Source organism: Nematolebias whitei, chromosome 23, assembly GCF_014905685.2.
Source record: "Nematolebias whitei isolate Nwh7 chromosome 23, NemWhi1, whole genome shotgun sequence".
Classification (NCBI taxonomy): domain Eukaryota; kingdom Metazoa; phylum Chordata; class Actinopteri; order Cyprinodontiformes; family Rivulidae; genus Nematolebias; species Nematolebias whitei.
This window is the reverse complement of record NC_056520.1, coordinates 9,694,740-9,714,916: the sequence shown is the minus strand read 5'-3', so window position 1 is coordinate 9,714,916 and position 20,177 is coordinate 9,694,740. Positions and strand designations below refer to the sequence as shown.

The 20,177-nt window shown below is 42.1% G+C and overlaps 1 protein-coding gene across 1 annotated transcript; it reads right to left on the bottom strand.

The window, feature by feature from the left end:
• Window positions 1-324: 324 nt before the first annotated feature.
• On the bottom strand, window positions 325-11,891 carry LOC119428933 (cysteine/serine-rich nuclear protein 3). The gene is made up of 5 exons (XM_037696640.1): window positions 11,667-11,891; window positions 6,991-7,164; window positions 4,920-5,176; window positions 4,525-4,836; window positions 325-1,480 (listed from the first exon to the last, which is right to left on the bottom strand). Exons 1-5 carry the CDS (start codon window positions 11,746-11,748, stop codon window positions 518-520), a joined length of 1,788 nt encoding a protein of 595 aa, XP_037552568.1. The 5' UTR covers window positions 11,749-11,891; the 3' UTR covers window positions 325-517.
• Between the last annotated feature and the right edge of the window lie 8,286 nt (window positions 11,892-20,177).

The window sequence follows — 20,177 nt, the reverse complement described above, 5'->3', positions numbered from 1 at the left end:
AAATCCCGGCAACAGAACAATACGACCTGCAAATGAAGTAAGTTTTTATTTATTTATATATATATATATATATATATATATGTTGACAGTAAAAGTTATACATTTGTGCAGGTGACATAATTTTATTGTACTGAATGTGCAAGCCATGAAACGTCTTCTGGAAACTGAACACATGCAAGAAAGATTAGCGTTCGGCGGCAACAGCAGCACGAAGGAAAACAACGAAACCACGAGCACCTCAGGATCTTGTTCTGAACCGTCACGGATGCTAACCACAGCCGGGAAACATGCGGAAAGGACCGAGGACTTTACAACAACCTATAGTGTGTTGTCACAAGGAGACAGATGCTGGAGTAGTACTTTATTTGTATGGTTTGAAATTGATCTAGAAAGGTTTGGTGAATAACTACGTAAGTTTCACGACTTCTTTGAGCCTTCGGGGTTAAAACGTGGAACTCTTTCCAAGTGCACTTGTCAGCTCTTATTTGAATTTGCGACTAAAAATGACTCTTAGCCGTCAGACGTTCTCCAGTGCTGTTTGGTTGGCACCTCCTTGTCGCTCCTGCGCAGGCCGTCCCGTTTCCTCCGCCTTCGAGTCCTGACGGTCTGGATTGTTGTGGAGCCACTGCTCGGCCGTGGTGAACTCTCGAGTGTCTGCGTGTGAGCGGCTCTGGAGTGCCGTGGACTCGGAGAAGTGCTCAGCTTGGCGCTGGAGCTCTTTGCCGATGTCGGACTCCAGCGCGGACTCTACGGAGGGGAGGATGGGGGTGACGTTCAGGTTCTCGCTAAGGAACGCTGGGGGGTCATGAGCTGAGCTCTCTGTTTGATAGGACCGCATGGGGGGGTTGTTGTGGAAGGGGTTGCCGAGGCTCACAAGTGTGCTGTTGGAGTAACTCAGGACAGAAGGAAGTGGGACGGGGTATGGCTGAGGACTCAGTCCGTTCCCTGAACAGTCCCAGTCCTCCTCCTCGTCCTCGTCTTCCTCATCGTCTTCATCTTCCTCATCGTCCTCGTCTTCCTCCTCGGGGTCGAGTGTTTCCAAGCTGTGTGTGCTGCAGTCTGACAGCCCGCTGCAAACGCTGCTGCCATCGTCATCGTAAGCTTCGTCCTCGTCTTCATCATCATCCTCTTCCTCCTCATCTTCCTCCTCCTCCTCTTCGTCTGGATTCGAATCCGTATCCCCGGCGCTCTGGAGCTGCATGATGGGTTCGTGCTGAGGGCCGCTCATCAGCACGGACTGAGGGTTCGGCGGCTGCTGCGGGATGAAGGTGGGGTTGCTGTGGTAACCGTTGCCATTGGTTACGAGCTGCTGCTCCGTCTGCTGGTGGCGATACTGCTCGTCGTGGCTCTTCTCCAGCTCCAGCTTCATGATGGTGTGCAGGAAGTGGGTGCGCACCCGGACGGGGTTGAACTCCAGCCGTCCTGTGCTGTTGCTGCAGCCGTCCTTGGTGCAGCCACAGGGGAAGGACATGCGATCTACCTGGAGGGTGGGGGGTAAAAGAAAAAAATCAGTATTATATACGTGTAGACCCGGAGCAGCATTTCATGAGTTGCCAATCAGAGCTGGTCACGTGTGGTATGAAACTGCAGAATCTGCTGGTGGCGTTGGTAATTAACCCCCCAGGGGACAGAAATACTCCACTTCCTCTGTTAGAAGCAAAAATCAACATTCATTTTGCTCCAAAACTTTCAAAGCAGTTTCTGTGGTGCTTAAAAAGGCATACACCGACCTTTACGACACTTTGATTAAAACGTTCAGCTGTCACATTCATCAGGAAAATGACAACAGACTTTGAGTATATTCGCTCTATTTTTAAAACAAATCTTATTAATACAAAATGTATCAAACTCTATTTATACTGCTTTGCATTTTTATTTATTTTTTTTTACTTTCTATTATTACGGTTTATATTTTTCTTCATTTTCACCATTTTAACAAAAATATTAAAACTCCCATGTTGCGCCACTAGGTGGCGAGACTGTCCACATTTACAACACATCAAAAAGTAGAAGAAGAATGTTTTTAGCTTAACTAAGGTTTTTCCCAAACTCATTTTTGCCTTGATACAAATTAGTTCTCTCTCAGTTATCAATCATTTCGGCACATTATTAAAGTTTAACGGCGACAGAATCAAAATAAAGTGTCACAGACGCAGAACACCTGTAAAATTGATTGTATTTTAGGCTTTCAGAGCACAAAGTAAAGGTGGTATGCACAATAAAGGATTTGTTTCTACAAGGCTTTCCACCAAAGTGGAATACAGTGTCCTAACTTTCTGTTAGCATAGAGCACAACTAATGTTAATGCTGAGTTAAGTCATTTAACTCGGTAATCCATTTTATTTTCTAATTAGTTTTTCTAACATTTACACATGGCCACAATCAGCTATGTTTAATAGCAGTCTTAAAGACTTGTGTTAAAATGCTATCATTAAATGATACCTAGGCTAGTTTTGATTAGTAAGATACAGCAAATTTCACAGAGATGCTGACTCATTGACTCGTTCTAACGTGGTAAGCTGATTTAGCTTATAAGCTATAGGTTAGTTATAGAGCGATGGTTCCCAACCCATGTCCTTGAGGAACACCATCCTGCTTGTTTTAGTTGTTTCCCTGCTTGACTCATTTGATTTAAATGAATGGGTGATCAACTGGCTTCTGCAGAACATGAGGAAGTAATGAAATCACTGAATCAGGTGTGTTGGAGGAAGAAAACAACTAGAACATGCAGTATGGTGTTCCTCAAGGATCTGGGTTGGGAACCATTGTATAGAGCATTGGTTCTCAAACTGTGGTGCAAATGCCAAGAGTGGCAGTCGAGATCCCTCTAATGAGTACAGGTTGAATAATAAGCTAATTGTCATAAGATAAACTGTGATGTAAAATAAAAGAATATAGCCACTATGATAGTTTATTAAATTAAATTGCAATTTTACTCAAAGCACAAGTGCAATGAAATGTATTTTAGGGACACCGGTGGAAACTGAAGTGAACCGTGGTTAACCAATGTTCTAGCTACCTAAGAAGCACCTGGAATGTCTATGTAGAACCTGCTAGCAACAAAAGATGATGAAATTTAATTTAGTTATCTCACATTTGTGTTCAGTTGTTTGGGGCAGAAGATTCAAGACAGCAGTGCAATGATCTCAGGAATGATCAAATCTTAAACCGCACCCTTCAACCAGGGAAGGATAGAATCGGCCAGTTTGCTCATTTACATCATAAATGAATAGTTAGGGGGGAGCACCCCCTCCTACATTGCCTACACTTGCCAACTCTGCCCTGTGACTACCACCATTGCTGATTCAGAAGCAACGCAGAAGTGGTTTTTACCTTTTAACTTCTCGTTCCTCCTGAGTCATTTTACACGATTCCAATAAGAACAGAAGGGTTCTCAGACACTGCTTGAAAGAGTTGCGTGGAATGAGTGATTTATGGAAAGGACAGTAGAGGAAATCCTCCCTGTTCATGTACACAAAGTTTCTAATCTTTTGACACAACTTTTATTTAACCTTTATTTAATGAGGCAAATCCCACTGAGATCTCAAATCTCCAAGGGAGGCCTGGGTCTGAACAGTCTAAACCTGCATGTTATTGGACAATGAGACGGAACCAGGTACCCGATGAAAACTCACGCAAATACAAGGAGAATGAACAAACTCCATACAGAAATCTGCCAGGCCCAACCTGGGGATTAAACCCAGGACCTTCTTGCTGTGAGGGAACAGTTGAGATGCAGGATGCCAACTAATGGATGTGACTTTATAAGTCTGGCAAAATGTACTAACAATAATTTCTTCTGCCTCAAGTGGAGGACTTCAAGTATCTCGGGATTTTGTTCACAAGTGAGGGCAGAATGGAACGCGAGATTGGCAGACGAATTGGTGCAACATCTGCAGTATTGCGGACTCTACCGGTCCATTGTGAAGAGGGAGCTGAGCTGTAAGGCAAAGCTCTTTGTTTACTGGTCAGTCTATGTTCCTACCCTCACCTATGGTCATGAGCTCTGGGTAGTGACCGAAAGAATGTGATCGCGAATACAGGCGGATGAAATTAGTTTCCTCCGCAGGGTAGCAGGACTCTCCTTTAGAGATAGGGTGAGAAGTTCAGTTATCAAGAAAGACTCAGAGTAGAACCGCTGCTCCTCCACATTGAGAGGAGCCAGTTGAGGTGGTTCGGGCATCTGGCAAGGATGCCCCCTGGGCCCCAGCCTAGGGAGGTGCTTCGAGCATGTCCGACTGAAGGAGACCCTGGGGAAGGCCCAGGACACGCTGGAGAGACTACGTCACTCGGTTGGCCTGGGAACGCCTTGGGGTCCTCCCAGAAGAGCTGGAAGAGGTGGCTGTGGAAAGAGATGTCTGGGCCTCCTTGCTCAAGCTGTTGCCCCCGTGTCCCGACTTCGGAACAAGCGGAAGATGATGGATGGATAATTTACTAACTTACAAAATGTAAGATAAAACTATTTTTTGTTTTGACTGCACAGACAGACATGAACAACACTGTAGTATTACAGATGGGCCTCACCACAGCTCCATTTACCTGGCACTTAATGCCGGCCAGGCTGCAAGCACAAGTCTCTGGGTCACATATCCCCCTGCAGCGACACCCACATTCTTCTCTGGACATCCGCAGGGTGCGCAGCTCGTGCTTCTCCTCCACATCGATGCGACGGACCCCCGAGGCACGCAGAAGTGCACGGCGCCTCCTGGTGGTCAGAGGCTGGAGGAAGAAGTAATCATCCACCTCCGTGTTGTCCACATCGAGGTCGTCTTCTGAGATGTCATCGAGTGTAAGAGTATCCGCCTCTATCGATGACACGGTTCCGTTTTTAGTCAGCTAGAAAAAAACAAAAAGGAAAAAATAAGGCTAGCGAGAAATGCTACGAAAAACCCTGCAATAAAGAGAGATTTTCCACTGACTTTGAGCTTTATGGCGTTGAGTTTCTCTTCTTTGAGGTGGTCCCTCAACATGTTCCGATGGCTTCGTTTCTGCTCCATGGCAAACTCTCTGAGAGTAAAGTGCCTCACGCCGCTGTGGCGAGGCGACATCCCCAGGGTGCTGCCCCCTTGTGTGGGCACAGTGGAAAAGCCTTGACGCCGGGTGAAATAGTACACGGTCACGCTCTCAAAGTGCACGTTGTGGCCGCGCAGTCGCTTGGACGGCTGCTGGACGGAAGCTGAGATTGAAACAAAAGTGGAAAACATTATCCATACGTCCATTATCTTTACTTACTTTTTTCCTTTTTCGAGTTACGGGGGTCATTGGTGCCCATATCCAACATTCTTTGCGAGAAACGGGGTACACCCTGGACAGGTTGCAAGTCCATCACAGGGACACAAAGACAAACGAGACAAACTTTCACTCTCTCACACACACCTAGAGACAATTTAGTTACCAATCAGCCTAACATGCATGTTTTTAGTCTGTGGGAAGAAACCGGAGTACCCAGAGAAAACCCACACATACATAAAGAGAACATGCAAACTCCACCCAGAAAGGTCCCTGACTGGGATTTGGACCAGGATGACCTGCTCGCTGAGAAGCGGCAGCTCTATCAACTGAGCTACCGTGCTGCCGGGAAACATCCATCCATCCATCCATTTTCTTTACCCGCTTATTCCATTTTGGGTCACGGGGGTCGCTGGTGCCCATGTCCAGCAATCACTGTGCGAGGGGCGGGGTACACCCTGGACGGGTCGCAAGTCCATCACAGGGAAACATAGAGACAAACGAGACAAACAACCATTCACTCTCTCACTCACACCTAGGGACAATTTAAAGTTACCGATCAGCCTAACATGCATGTTTTTGGACTGTGGGAGGAAACCGGAGTACCCGGAGAAAACCCACGCATGCACGGAGAGAACATGCAAACTCCACCCAGAAAGGCCCCTGGACCGGGGTTTGAACCAAGGACCTGCTCGCTGAGAGGCAGCAGCTCTACCAGTTGCGCCACCGTGCTGCCGGGAAACATATTATTAGAAATTTATAATTGAAAAGATGTTAAATATCTGATTCAACGATGTCCAGTACAGAATCAGATATTTAAAGTCCTCCCAATTTTATGTTGAGGAGCTTTATTTTGAAATTGTTCCGCTATTTTAAGATAGTTTTTCCACAGACTGGTGAACCTCTGCCCATCTTTACTTCGAAGAGGTTCAGTCTTTCTAAAATGCTCTCTATACCCAGTCCTCTTACTCACCCATCGACAATAACGATAATTAGTAAAACAAAAAACTCCTCCAGCTTGTTTTTCATTTACGGTCTTTTTTTTTTACATTTGACATGTTTGCCACGTTTCTCCGAGTACTCCGGTTTCCTCCCACAGACCAAAAACATGCATGTTAGGCTGATTGGTAACTCTAAATTAGGTGTGAGTGAGAAAGTGAATGGTTGTTTGTCTCGTTCGTCTCTATGTGTCCCTGTGATGGACTTGCGACCTGTCCAGGGTGTACCCCGCCCCTCGCACAGTGATTGCTGGACATGGGCACCAGCGACCCCCGTGACCCAAAATGGAATAAGCGAGTAAAGATAATGGATGGATGGATGTTTGCCACGTACCAGTGTGAATAAAATATGAGTTTATGAGGTTTGTCAATCGTGGTATTCTGTTTATATTTTTACAAATCGTGCACAACTTTTTGGAGTTGTGCACGTTTTAAAAAAAATTGACAATTGTGAGCGCATTGGTGATAAACCCAGTGAAAAGAGAGTAGTTTGTAAGACTTTACAAGAATGTAGTTACAATTGGTGTCATCAGTAGGTCTAAGAAAATTGTACAGAGCTGTGCAATCAGCAGAGCTAAAATTTACCTCAGGAGCTCTACACAGCCGAATTATCTTCAGACCGATGACAAAAATACATAAAACAATATATTAAAATGTCGGAATCTTGATTTTTCTAACCTACGGTATATGTGAGGTTATGAATGAATTTTACCACCTTATAATCTGATCGTTGTGTTTACGGTGTTCGGGAGCGAAACCTTACAATTCAGGATTCCAGAGGGCACAGAATGATTCAGACTATCGCTGCTGTTGCCGCTGTCGCTGCAGGAAACCTCGTCATCTTCGGACCCCTGCAGGGACAAATAAGAGGAGGCCCCCTCTTCGAACTTTCTCTTCAGGATCCCGCTCATCGTGTGGCTCCGTCCGCCGTTCACATCTGTGCAATACAGACCGGTTAAACTTTACCATCAACGCTTGGTTTACACAAAACTACGACGCAACCTTTTCAAAACACACGTTTCTTAAGCTAATTAAATGAGCTAACATAGTAATTTTATGACTTTTTGATCTTTTGTTTAGGTATTTTGTAAGAAAAATTACAAAGATGTATCATCTGCCCGTTTAAAGTTCAGTGAGTTTTGGATAAGTGTGACATTGCAGTTGTTGTCAGTAGTTTTGATAGTAAGTCCCATTAGCGTCTTGCTAGCTAATAGCAATAAAGTCAGTTGCATTTTGACACTCGTTTTGGTTTTATGGTCTCTAAATTTCATTCTTAGGACTCGCAAAATCCTAATTCTCACAAGGTAGCTGGGATCAAATCCACCAGCTCTTCACCTAACAAGAAAAGTCCACAAATTTATAGCCTAGCTAGCATTTAGCAGCTAAACAGATAGCTTTTGTGTTGGTGGATGATAAAAAACGGAGAGATTAGATGTTTTAGATGAATGCAAAAATGTAAATTCAAGATTAAATAACTCACTATTTATTTTTTAGACAACACAAATATAGATTTTCCTCTTTTTATTTTAGCATTTGACTGTGGGGTGCTAACTGTCCCTTTAAAATAAGGAAACATTTTAAACTATTAATGTTTCTTATTAAGATGATAAGGACTCTCATTGTTTCTTATTTTAGGAGCCAGTGTAAATCTGTTTATAGACGATAAAAGAAACTGTGATTTTGTCCATTCAGAGCTGAAGAGTTGTTTTTTATTTTTGAGGGAAAGACTTTGGGAGCTAAACGACTGAAACTCGAAAGAAGCAAACATTAGCTAAAAACTAAAATAACCACAACAGTAGCTGAAGAAGCAAAACAATAGATTAAGGCTAAAAGAGTAACTAGTTAAAATACAAAAGTAAAACACTAGCAAAAAGGTAAGTATCAAAGTTCTTGCTGAAAGTTAAATGTAGCAAAGAAACAAAACATTGGTTAAAAGTTTTTTGTTTTTTTCAGAATCAGCTTTATTGTCATTGCAACAAAGCGCAATGACATTACATTTCAGTATAGCCCGTCCAAGAGAAACATAACAGACATGGGGAGACGGAGGTGACTGAGGCCGCAGGCCTTGAGAGGCACGGCTATGGACAAGGAAAAGGAAACATGAGGGGGAGTGTAGGTGTAAAAATAACAAACAAAATCAAATCTTGCACTGTGTCCTAGACGATAGGCACAGTGTGAAAGTTGCTAAAAAAAATGACCTCAGCACTTGAAACGGCAACATACTGATGACATCATAATACATTTATGCATGAGGAGGCCGACGAGGGCAGTGAGTTGTTCGTGGACACTGCCAGAAAGTTCCATAGTCCTGATAAAGATGATGTAGTGTTTATCAGCCGGCTCAACTCTGACACAGGTCCACAGATGTCCTCGGGAGGGGAGCGATGGGGGCGGGGAGAGGAGCTTTTCATTCACATAGCCAACCAGGAGAAGTTTGAGATAGCTGGCCAATTCAAGGCTGAGTGGGGAAGCCAAATTCAAATAAGTTATTTTGGGTAAGTTAACCTCTGCTTGAATTTCCATGTCTGCCTTTATAGTTCTGCTGGTACGTCTCACTGATTCCAAACAGCCAAATTTTGTGGTCACACCACCGAACCGAGCTTGTAGTTTTCTCCAAGGTCGATTCCTTCCCGCCAGTGAGTCCCAGGAGCCGCAAGTGGCCTGAGATTTTCAGAAATCACGTCCGGCTTATGGCTCAGCTCATGCAGCATTTGAGTCTGAGGGTTTATTGCTCGGTACATTCCTTCATACAAGGCAGGCGGCCTTACAATTGCCTGAACCGCTGCCGCTGTCTTCCGAATGTGTCGATATGCCAGATACCCGCCAACTCCAAAAAGCAGAAATCCAGTTATCAAAAATCCAATTACACGTCTTCTACATCCTCAACGGACAATACAGACCGACACGCTATCTTCCACTGGCCCCAGGAATCCATAGTGTATCCAGCTGTGAGTGTCCTTTCAGGGCGTGAGGGCTCTCCTTCGCCCTGTCTTCTCATCGAGAAAATATTAAAATAAAATATATTATAAAAATAATAAAATGGTAGCTACAAGCTAAATCAGCAAAAAGCTAGCCAAAATCTGAATGTAACAAGCGGCTAACTTAAAGTTGCAAAGGGATAGCTAGAACTAGTGAAACACCAGCGTAAAGCTAAACGTAACAAGTCTAGCTAAAATCTAAATGTAGCAAAAGGCTAGCTTAAAGTAGCAGAAAGCTAGAAAAAAGGTAAAATTATCAAAAGTCTTGCTGAAAGCTAAACATAGCAAAGATGCAAAACTAGTTAAACAAAACCAAATGTTAGCTAAAAGCTAAAGCAGCAAAAAGCTAGACTAGCTCAAGACTAAAAGTAACAAGTCTAAGCTAAGCTAAAATAATCAAAACAATAGCTAGAAGCTGAAGAAGCAGAACAGATTAAGACTAAAAGAGTAACTAGTTAAAATACAACAGAAAAAAAGGTAAACGTGTCCAAGTTCTTGCTGAAAGCTAAATGTAGTAAAGAAACAAAGCAGCAAAAAAGCTAGGCTAACTAAAGCTAAAAGTAACAAGTCTGTCTAAAACTAATTGTGGAGTCTAGCTAAAAGTAGTAGGTTAGTTAAAATCAGCAAACATTAGTTTAAAGGTAGAAGTAACAAAGCTAGCTAAAAGCTAAATGTAACAAAAGACTAAAAGGTAAAAGTAACAATAGGGTAGCTAAATGCTAAACGAAGCTAATTATCCAAACACTTGATAAAACAAAAAACAAAATGGCCAAAGTAGCTATAGCTAAAAGCTAAAATAACAATAGGCTAACTAAATGCTGAACAGTGCTAAGTATCCAAACTCTAGATAAAAGTAATAAAATTGTAGCTACAAGATAAAGAAGAAAATGATAAATGCTAAAAGCAACAATGGGCTGACTAAAAGTTTAATGTAACAAAAATGTATGCTGGATGGATTTCAATGGGGTCGGTGTCCCCCCCAATTCATTTCAGTTTATTTATAAAGCGCCAAGTCACAACAGAAGTCACATTCACATACATTAAAAAAGCCTTTTAGTAAAAGTTATCTATACAAGGATGCAGCAGATTATGTTGAACCTTCACGTCGTCTCAGTCTCCCATCCTGAGCAAGCACAAAGGAGACAGTGGGAAGGAAAAACTCCATTTTAACAGGAAACCTCCAGCAGAACCAGGCTCAGGACGAGCGACCGTCTGCGCTCCAACCAGCTGGATTTGAGAGGAACAGGAAGTAGAAACACAGGATCGCAGGTAAAAATGACCTAATGACCACTAAACAGTAACGTTACTTTGAGGTTATAGGAACAATTCTGACAAAATAAAACAATTTATTACATTTTGTCAGGAACAGTCGTCTTTATTGACGACGCATCAAAATAAAGTAAATTAATAAATGTGTGGCTGAATTTTCTGCCTATGACCTTCTAAGAGGTAAATGCACTCATTTGTATCTCTCAAGCTAACAAAATGTATTTTGCTAGTGCTAGGCTCCTCGGACTGATGAAGTCCTTTGGATGAAGGATGAAACGTCTCGGCAACAAAACAAGAAACCGTCCAGACGACGTGACTGAACTCTGTTGGATATTTTGCTAGTGTTTTTATTTTCATTACAGCATAAATAGCAGCATTTCTCTGTCAGCTATATGTATGCTGACGTTTCAGGACGTTTAAACCAATAGCTGCCTAAAGCAGTGCAAGTTTTGTGGCGCAATCCAACCAAATGATGTATAGTTGCACCACGGAGAGTTTCATGGATCTGATCCATCTTTGTTGCAAATGGAAGCTCACCATTTGGTGTTGAGTGACGTTGCTGAGCGCATAAAAATAGGAACTAAATTCCCCTGAACGATGTGATAACCCCGTGACCATTATACAAAGCATCGTTTCCAGCTGATTGCTTATGTGGACCATTGGAAGAGCATCACTGCCTCTGATTAAAGGCGACTACACGAGTTCCATAGAAGCACAGCTCATGGTTAGGTGCATTCTGGGAGCCCTGTCAACTTCGTTAGCGAGTGGACGTAAAATAAGAAGCGCCTCGAGGAGGTTGGAAATGGATTACATCACATGCAGCAGAGCTGATTGCCGGTGCAAGGGTTTTTCTCTGACCGGCTTTGTCTTTGTTTCTTCTGTACAGTATCGAGCTCTACTCATCCCATGAGTAAAGCCCCCTTAATTCTTTCTACCTACGTCTCTCAGGTCCATCATTTAGCTCACTGTCTTGGAGAAGAAACAGTAGAACCGCTGTATGATTAGTTCTCCCAGATGATGCTATGAATGTATGAACCTGCTCCCAGGCGTCACGAGGAGCATCCTCCCACTCCCCATTCATCCCAAACAGTGACATGGGAATTCTTATTGACGAATGTAAGCCAGCGCCACCGTGTGACGCAATTAAAGCCCTCAGAGGGGCTGAATGTGCGTCCGTCTCCTCGCCACTGACCTGTTTCCTTGGCTGGCCTTTGGTTTCCAGGAGCTCCTCTGGACTGGTTCCTCTGCATCCCGCAGTTGCTCACCAGCAGCATCCAGACACCCCCATGTGTCGTGGTGATGCGGTGAGCGCTGACATGATGCCTGCTCCCTCTTCTCTGGGTTTATTGTGCAGCCCCGAACACCTCTTCTGTCCGCTCCCTCTGCACCCTCATGCTGTCAGCTCTCTCACCGACTGATTTTTTTTTTCCTCCTCCTGCTCTGCAACCCCTCCTTCCTCCCTTCCTCCCCCCTCCTCTCCTCACAAAGACTTGTTAGCTCGGTGCTGCTGCCGGATGGAAGCGCTGGAGCTTGACAGAGGTGAAGCCAGCCCTACGAGAACACAGAGGGATGGAGCATGTGGTGCTGATGGGGGGAAAAGAGGGGGGTTGGAAGCAGGGGATAGCAGAAATAGTATTTAGAATGCTAATGTAATGAGCTTTTCACGTTTGCGAGTTCCTTCTTTTGTTTCTGTGAAGATGATTTGCATTTTTAATTGATGCCTCGTCAAATAGGAAGACACTGAACTGAAGAAGTCTGTGTCTGGAATAAAAGATATTCTGAATGTGATCGTGACTACAAAGCTGTTTTATTCAGTAATTTAGGCAGGGGTGTCTCCAGATTAGGTTTTTCTTTTTCAGACTGAATACAAGTACTTTAGTTTGGGTACTTGCCTATACTGAGTATTGAGTTTAGCTGTATACCGAGTACCCACGTTTGTTCTTAAACATTACACTCTAGAAACAATTCTTTTCAGTCTGCTGTCTTATCGTTAACTGTGTTTGTCATAAAATAACCCCGAATTAGGTTTTTTGTTTTTTTTTTGTAGTTTTTTTGCCCTCTGTTACTTGCAAAGTGGAAAATGAAATGACATAATAAAGCGTGAATGCGACATCAGTCAAAAGTATCTGTGTTTTTATGAGGGCAAGTATAAGTACAAATCTAAAATCACAAAATTACCTGGACTCATTTAACATCTTACCTCTCCATCAATCTGGTTTCAGGAAACAACACAACCACTGCTTCACTGAAGGTTCTTAATGACGTTGTTGAAGCACTGGATTATTAAGGATTATTGTGCTGCACTTTTCTTAGACCTGTCTAAAGCTTTTGACACTGTGGATCATAACATCTTGTGTCATAAACTCTCAGAAATCGGTTTCTCAGATCACACCATTGGTTGGTGGTCTAACTATCTCTCAGACCGGAGGCAATGTGTTCAACATAATGGTACTTCCTCCAGTTATTTAACAGTCAAGAATGGTGTACCACAAGGCTTTGTCTTAGGACCCACCCTCTTTACAGTCTACATAGGTAATGTAGGTAAAAAATCCCTGATGCATCCATACATTTCTATGCTGATGACACAGTTGTTTATTGTCGAGCTAAAACAGTTGATAAGGTTTTCCAGCTTTTGCAAACTGCATTCAACATCATCCAGACAGATTTGTTCCGCCTCAAACTTGTCCTAAATGCCGACAAATCCAAAGGGATGCTTTTTTCAAACAGGAAGCCGGTCCCAGCAGTTCTTCCTCTGATTTTATCTTCAAATGGCATTCCTATTGAGTTTGTTGATTCCTACAAATATTTGGGTATCTTGGTCGACTCGCATCTCTCTTTTAAGCTTCATGTAGAAAACCTAGTAAAGAAACTGAAAGTTAAACTGGGTTTCTTTTTCAGAAACAGATCCTGTCTAACCCTGAATGCTAGGAAACACCTTGTAACTGTGACTTTCCTTCCCTCCATTGACTACTATTATTTACATGAACGCTCCTATAAGAACCCTGCAGATGTTGGATGCTGCAGATGTTGGATGCTGTCTATCATGGTGCACTAAGATTCATAACTGGCTGTGATTATCGTACCCACCACTGCACCCAGTATTCACTGGTTAACTGGACATCAATAACTTCACGCAGACTCTCTCACTGGTACATTTTCATCTTTAAATCACTTCTTGGTCTGTTGCCTTCATACATCTCCTCCTACATGTCTCTGTGTGAGTGCAGCTACAGCGTGCGCTATCAGGACTTCATTACCTGCAGTGTTCCCTCAGTGAGGACTGAACTAGGCAAAAGGGCCTTCTCCTACTCCGCTCCTGTTTCCTGGAATATCTTGAAAAGAGATTTGAAGCTGTCGACTTTGACCTCTCAAGTGGCTTCAAACATCTATTAAGTTCCTGGGAAAAACCAACGCAGCCATGTTCCTGTTTTTAGTTTTTTACATCGCCTTATAATCTAGCTGTTTTTCTTTCATTTTTTTAATATACCATTTCCTTTCATTTGTACTTCTCAATTTATATGCTTTATTTTATGATTGTCTATTGTTGTTGTTGTTGTCTACTGTTGTCATCACTCTTTGTTAAAATCAGGCCTCTCTTGTAAATGAGTCCCCGAGGCTCAATGGGACTAACCTGTATAAATGAAGGTTGAGTGAATTTGTATAAACCGCTGTTACCTTTTGGAGATTTGAGCAGTTTTGAGATGTAGCAATCCACTTCGGTTTTAGCTGCATTCAGACTAGCCGTTAGCCCATCACTTCTGCCTTTTTGTTCAAACTGAGGCCGTTCAAACAACTTTAATAAATGCAAGACATTTATAACATAAAAATGACTGAAACTTTCCTTTGAACCTCAAAATGGTCATTTTGTGTATGAGCTTAAAACAATTAAATCCCTGGAAAATACTAATCACGCTTTAAAGAATAAAACACTAGTTGGGTCTCAGTTTGATTTAATGACTTCAATGAGCAAAAAGAACTGGGACCAATCAAACCAAAGGTTGTTTTTACCACCTAGCTCATGGCTAACACGATAACAGGGAATAACAAGGAAACCGACTCAGGACCCGAAGGTCCCGGGTTCGATCCCCGGTCATTGCACATCTCATGGTGTCTCTGAGCAGGACACCCTATCCCCAGTTGCTCCCCGGGCACACTCAATAGCTGCCCACTGCTCCACCTGGTGGTGGATGGGTTAAATGCAGAGAGCCGATGTCACCATTGTATGGAAACATACAATGATGACAACACATAACAAGTTATTTATTATTGTGATGTCTTCAGAAGAAGAAATTAGCCAGTAAAGGCAGCCATCTTCAGGACTGATGAAGTCCTTTGGATGAAAGATGAAACGTTTCAACACAAAGAAACCGTCCAGAGGACCTGACTGAACTTTGTTGGATTTTTTTAACCTGGATTATTGCGCATGAACTTTAATGTTTTGAACCACTTTGGTCATGGCTGCCTCAGAGGAGTTGACGGGGGAGAGGGCGGACTCCAGAAACCATCGTATCACCATCAAACTGGTTTGCCCACTATGTAATTGTGCTGCTTGTGGGATTGAGTTTGTTGTGGCTCCTCGGACTGAAGAAGTCCTTTGGATGAAGGACGTTTCAACACAAAGAAACTGTCCAGAGGACCTGGAAATTGAGCAAAACTAAATTTATTATAAACAACAAGTTGAATACAGAGGATGACTAACATCGGTTTAGTTAATTTCAGTAAAAACTATGTGACTGCTCACCCAGCCCCCACCCACGTGACCCTTAACATGGTTGCCATAGCAATGGCAGGCGGTGGATGTTGCGTCCTCTCGTTTCAGTCGCACAACCTTGACTTTGTGTGCGTTTTAGAACATATGGAGTGCGTTGAAGTCTTTCTAAACGTCCTGAAGCTCAGACGAAGTCAAATCCAACTTAAGAAAGATCATCAGAACAAATTCTTTCACACCTCGAGTCCAAAATACAACTTCGCTTTTAGGAAATGTGCGTATTTTTCCATAAATACGTCGATTGCGCTGTTTTATTATTATTTGTCCGTTTTTCTTGAGCTTGATGCTTTGAGGGTTGTTTTCAGCACGACAGCTCGTTTCTCAGGTTGTGGAGAAAAATGTCCTCGTGTGTCAAAAATTGAACATGCTACCAAACCGAGACAAGTTAAAGTATACTTTAGGTGTTTCATCATTATGTTCAGAGACTGACGCATGGTCTCCGGTTGTTTCAGACTGTATCTGATGTTTGGGGGGGGGGGGGGGGTTGGACTCTGAATTCTCCTGTTTTCTTCAGCTTGGATGGAGTAAATGTGCAGCAGAGACGGAGATCCTACCAATCAGCTTCCATGGCAACGAGCCGATGGGGGAGGGAGGGAGGCAGCTGGAGGGGGCAGTGATGGGAGGTGGGGGCTGGGATGGCTGAAGCTTGAGGAGAAGGCAGGGGGAAGGTCTAGCTTTTTCTTAGCTCCTGAACATTTTAAACCAAGTCATTAGTTTGTGGTTTAAACATCAGGATGCTGCGATCTGTTTGTAACAGAATACATTTGTCGTGTATAAGTGTTAAATGTATACTTTGTGTTTTTCCTCCATGGAGCCGCTCTGCATCTGGAGCGTCCTATTTTAGGAAGAAACGAGATGTGGAAAAAATAAATACTTGGGTTTTTTTTAAAGAAAGAAGCATTTTCAACCCAACAATTTTCAGTCAGGTCACGTGGACAGTTTTTTTTTTGTGTGTGCAGAAACGTTTCGCCTTCCATCCAGAAGGCTTCATCAGTCAAGGAAGCACACAACACAAAACAGCTTACTCCAAAGTGGAACAAACCAGTTATGTTGGTGCTAAGATGGTGTCTTTGGCACGCCCCCTCCTCTGATGCCGGCCCTCTTCCTCGTCTCGTGTCAAACTGGTTCAAAACCTACAAAGTCCATGCTCAATAATCCAGGTATACAATCCAACAGTTTTCAGTCAGGTCATCTGGACAGTTTCTTTTTGGATGGAAGGTGACATGTTTCAGCACAAAAAAAGAAACTGTCCAGGTGACCTGACTGAAAACTGTTGGATTGTTTACCTGGATTATTGAGCATGGAGTTTGTAAGCATTTTCAATGTTTTTATTTACAACCCAAATTCCAAAATGGATGAGTCGTTGTGTAAACTGTAAATTAAAATATGGAACGCAGTGATTTTCTAATCTCATTAACAAATACTTTTATTCACATCGGAACACAGTCGACATATCAGTGCTTCAAACTGGGAAACTGGACCACATTTATTACAGACTGGTCAATCTCTGCCCATCTTTACTTCCTCTTACTGGCCTGCTGATAAATAACCTGATTAGTGACAATCCAGCTGTTTTCTACTCTGCCAGCTCCTGCACCCACAGCCAGACTCTAATCAGCTCCGCCTGTGGATCGTCGACTAAAAGGCTGCAGAAGACGTTCAGCCAGCGTTGGAGCATTACCTGCCAGCGGTAGTCTCTAGCCTTTTTCTCGTGTAATTAGTAATTATTGTCAAAGTTAAGAAGAAATGTTTAATTTGTTTTGCATGTAACTTTTTTTTGGCCATTGGGTGGCAGTATAGGGTTGTTTGAACCAAACCGAAGGATAGTGAGGGAGCGAGCAGCGTGTCTCTTTAAGAAAAATGGGAGTGAGGCACCTTGACGTGACATGGGCTGTCTCTCTTCAGTTCTCAAAATGGCGGACGCTCGGTGTGGTTCGAGCTCTTTAGCATAGCATTTTTCACACCAAGCGTTTAATTAAAACAAATCAGTAAACAATATCTCAGCTTCTTTTTGCAGAGAAAAAACAACTTTTTACACAAAGACACGGGTTTCAACCGTGAATTTTTGGAGCTTTGACAAGACGGCGGTTTATGTCGACCTGCTAGCTTAGCTCGTAGCTTAGCTTCTCAGCTTAGCTGCTTTTAACCGTCCAAAATCACGTTTTTGGACGGTTAAAGTGGATTTTAAAGAGAAAGGGAGGAGTCAACGAAGAGCACCGGAGTTGAGCCTTTTGTCATCCAGTGTCTTCAGTAGAAAGAGAGAGACGCGAAGAAACGATAAAGCCGACAAATGAAAATGAGGTTGATAATTTTCATTCATCATGCGATTAATTGATTTATTGTTTATCGCGACAGGTCTAGGAACAGATACACAATGGCAGGTCAATAATCACATGGTAAGATAGAAATAGTATCAAACTATTCAATTTTAGCAATTCATTTAAGGTAATGCGGTAATTTTGTTCTCTAGTAGTCTAAGCTTTCGATAGAATGACAAGTCAACCCTAACTATAGGATTTATCAAAAAGCCCAGTCTTAAAACTGGACAATGTGTCAGCCTCACGGACAAAAACCGGAAGTCGGTTCCACAAGAGAGGAGCCTGATAACTGAAAGAGCTTCCTCCCATTCTGCTTTTGGAAACTCTAGGAACCACGAGTAAGCCTGCAGTCTGAGAGCGAAGTGCTCTGTTAGGAAAATATGGAACAATAAGATCTCGCATACAAGATGGAGCTAGGTTGTTGAGAGCTTTGTAGGTTAGAAAGATTTTGAATTCTATTCTGGACTTGACAGGGAGCCAATGGAGAGAAGCTAAAACTGGAGAGAGATGATCTCTCCCACTAACTCCAGTTAAGACTCTGGCAGCAGCATTTTGGATCAACTGAAGACGTTTTAAAGACGTGGACACCCAGATAATAAACCATTGCAATAGTCCAGTCTAGACGTGACAAACGCATGAACCAGTACATACATTATTTCTCTCCATGCCCACGTCTGACCCCGATCACAAGGAAGAGCAGCAATAACATTATCGCCCTCGACTACAAGATTCATAACCACCTGTTTGCTCTTCAGGTTTCAGTCTCCTCCCTGGTTTATTGCACTATTTATAACTTGTAAATTCATTCTGACTCTTGGTCTCTGTTCCCACTGGTCTTTATATCTGGGTTTAACCGCAAATCGTTACACTTTTGTGTCTTCTGTCCCATATTTTTTTAGATGTGTTGCTGCCATAAATTTTTGAAGTTCCTTTACTTTTTCCTAAAACGGCTTCAGTTTCTCAGTTTGAACATTAAGGTGCACTTCATGTTAACTTAAACTCACAATAAAACGTGTTTTATTCAGTTCATACAGTGCAATACATTAAAACAAATGTGTATTCAGTAGCACAAGAAATAAAAGATAAAACCATAAAAAATCAACATTTAACAAGCAACAAAAGCCAAAGAGCAAGAGTTTTAAGTGAAGAATTAAAATCAGCTAAAGAGGACGCCTTTCTGTGTAAAGGCAGTTTGTTCCACGATTTTGACCCTAACATTTAATTCATCTTTGGGCTTAGACCTAATGTTTGAAGCAGACGTGGGAGAATGGGCAGGTAGGTAAGCTCAGAAAGATAAGGAGGCGCAACATCATTTAACAAACTAAAAACAAATTTCAAACGGATTGTCAGCCAGCAGTGAGATTTTACAAGTGTAATGTGATTACATTTGCTTGTTCTACTTAAGAGTACATTTAACTGACTTTATTTGACGGTCGCATTTAAAATTGACGCCACTTTGAACCTCTAAGTTTGTTTTGATGTACCAAGATGAATGAACCGAGACAGAAGCAGACAATAAATAAAAACATTTCAGTTGTTAAAATTCAGAAAATGTAGAGACGTTCTCGTCACAATAACATTCTTATAAATATCGGTTTCTGTCAAAATATCTATAATTTAATTCTTCCTGGTCGAACAAACCCGTCAGGTCTCCAGAACATTCTTCAGTTTCAGTCTCTGTATTTTTATCAGACTCAAATGGGGTTTTTTTGCCTGAGAATACGTGATTTTTTTAAAAAGTTACTACTAATGCATGGCATTTCATGCGTATTTACAAAATAAAAATGAGTAAAAATCCACCCTTAGTCCATTTGCATTATAATGAAATGTATATATTTGTAGTGACCACATCACCGTTAGTCATTAATGAAATTATAATTAGACAATTAAACCATGTAACATCTTCCTTCAGTAAACAGTCCTCAGGAAGTTTATGTTTTTCTCAGCAGATGGAGACAAACCTCCATCACTGAAGTCTTCACCTTCACTTGATGGTCTCATATTTTATTAAATATGAACCAGAGGAAATGCATTTGCTGCAAAGCTGAAGCGTGAACGCTTCACCGAATGATTTTTGTTGGAACCAGCTGAACATGTTTCATCGCTAAACTGTTGATGCGAGTTGGATTTGACCAGCTGACATTAGCTGAAAGCAGGAAAATAAAAGCAGAAGAAAAATAGCAGAAATATACAAAAAAAAAAAAAAAAAAAGTTGAATAAAACAGAAATGGAGCAGAAATGACCAGAATTAGGCAAAATAGACAGAGAGGGAGAGGCTGAACAGATTTGAAAAAAAGCTGAGATTTGCAGAAAGAAGATGGAAAAAAAAAGCATAAATAAAATTTAAAATGTGATAAAAAGCTAAAATTAGCAGAAAAATTCCTTAAAAAAAAGTAGCTGAAAAAGCAGAAGCCTGACTTTTAGCTATAAGAAGCTGAAAGGACCATTAAAATCCATCCATCCATACATACATACATACATACATGCATACATACATCCATACATACATACATGCATACATACATGCATACATACATACATCCATACATACATACATACATACATGCATGCATACATGCATGCATACATACATGCATACATACATACATATATGCAT

Excerpts from the sequence above, each read along its gene's own strand:
- LOC119428933 (XM_037696640.1), bottom strand. The coding sequence starts at position 11,748 with ATGCTGCTGGTGAGCAACTGCGGGATGCAGAGGAACCAGTCCAGAGGA. Across the intron at positions 5,177-6,990 it reads GCCCTCTGGAATCCTGAATT|CTTCCGTCCAGCAGCCGTCC; the intron begins GTAAGGTTTCGC and ends TTTCAATCTCAG. Across the intron at positions 4,837-4,919 it reads TCAACGCCATAAAGCTCAAA|CTGACTAAAAACGGAACCGT; the intron begins GTCAGTGGAAAA and ends GTTTTTTTCTAG.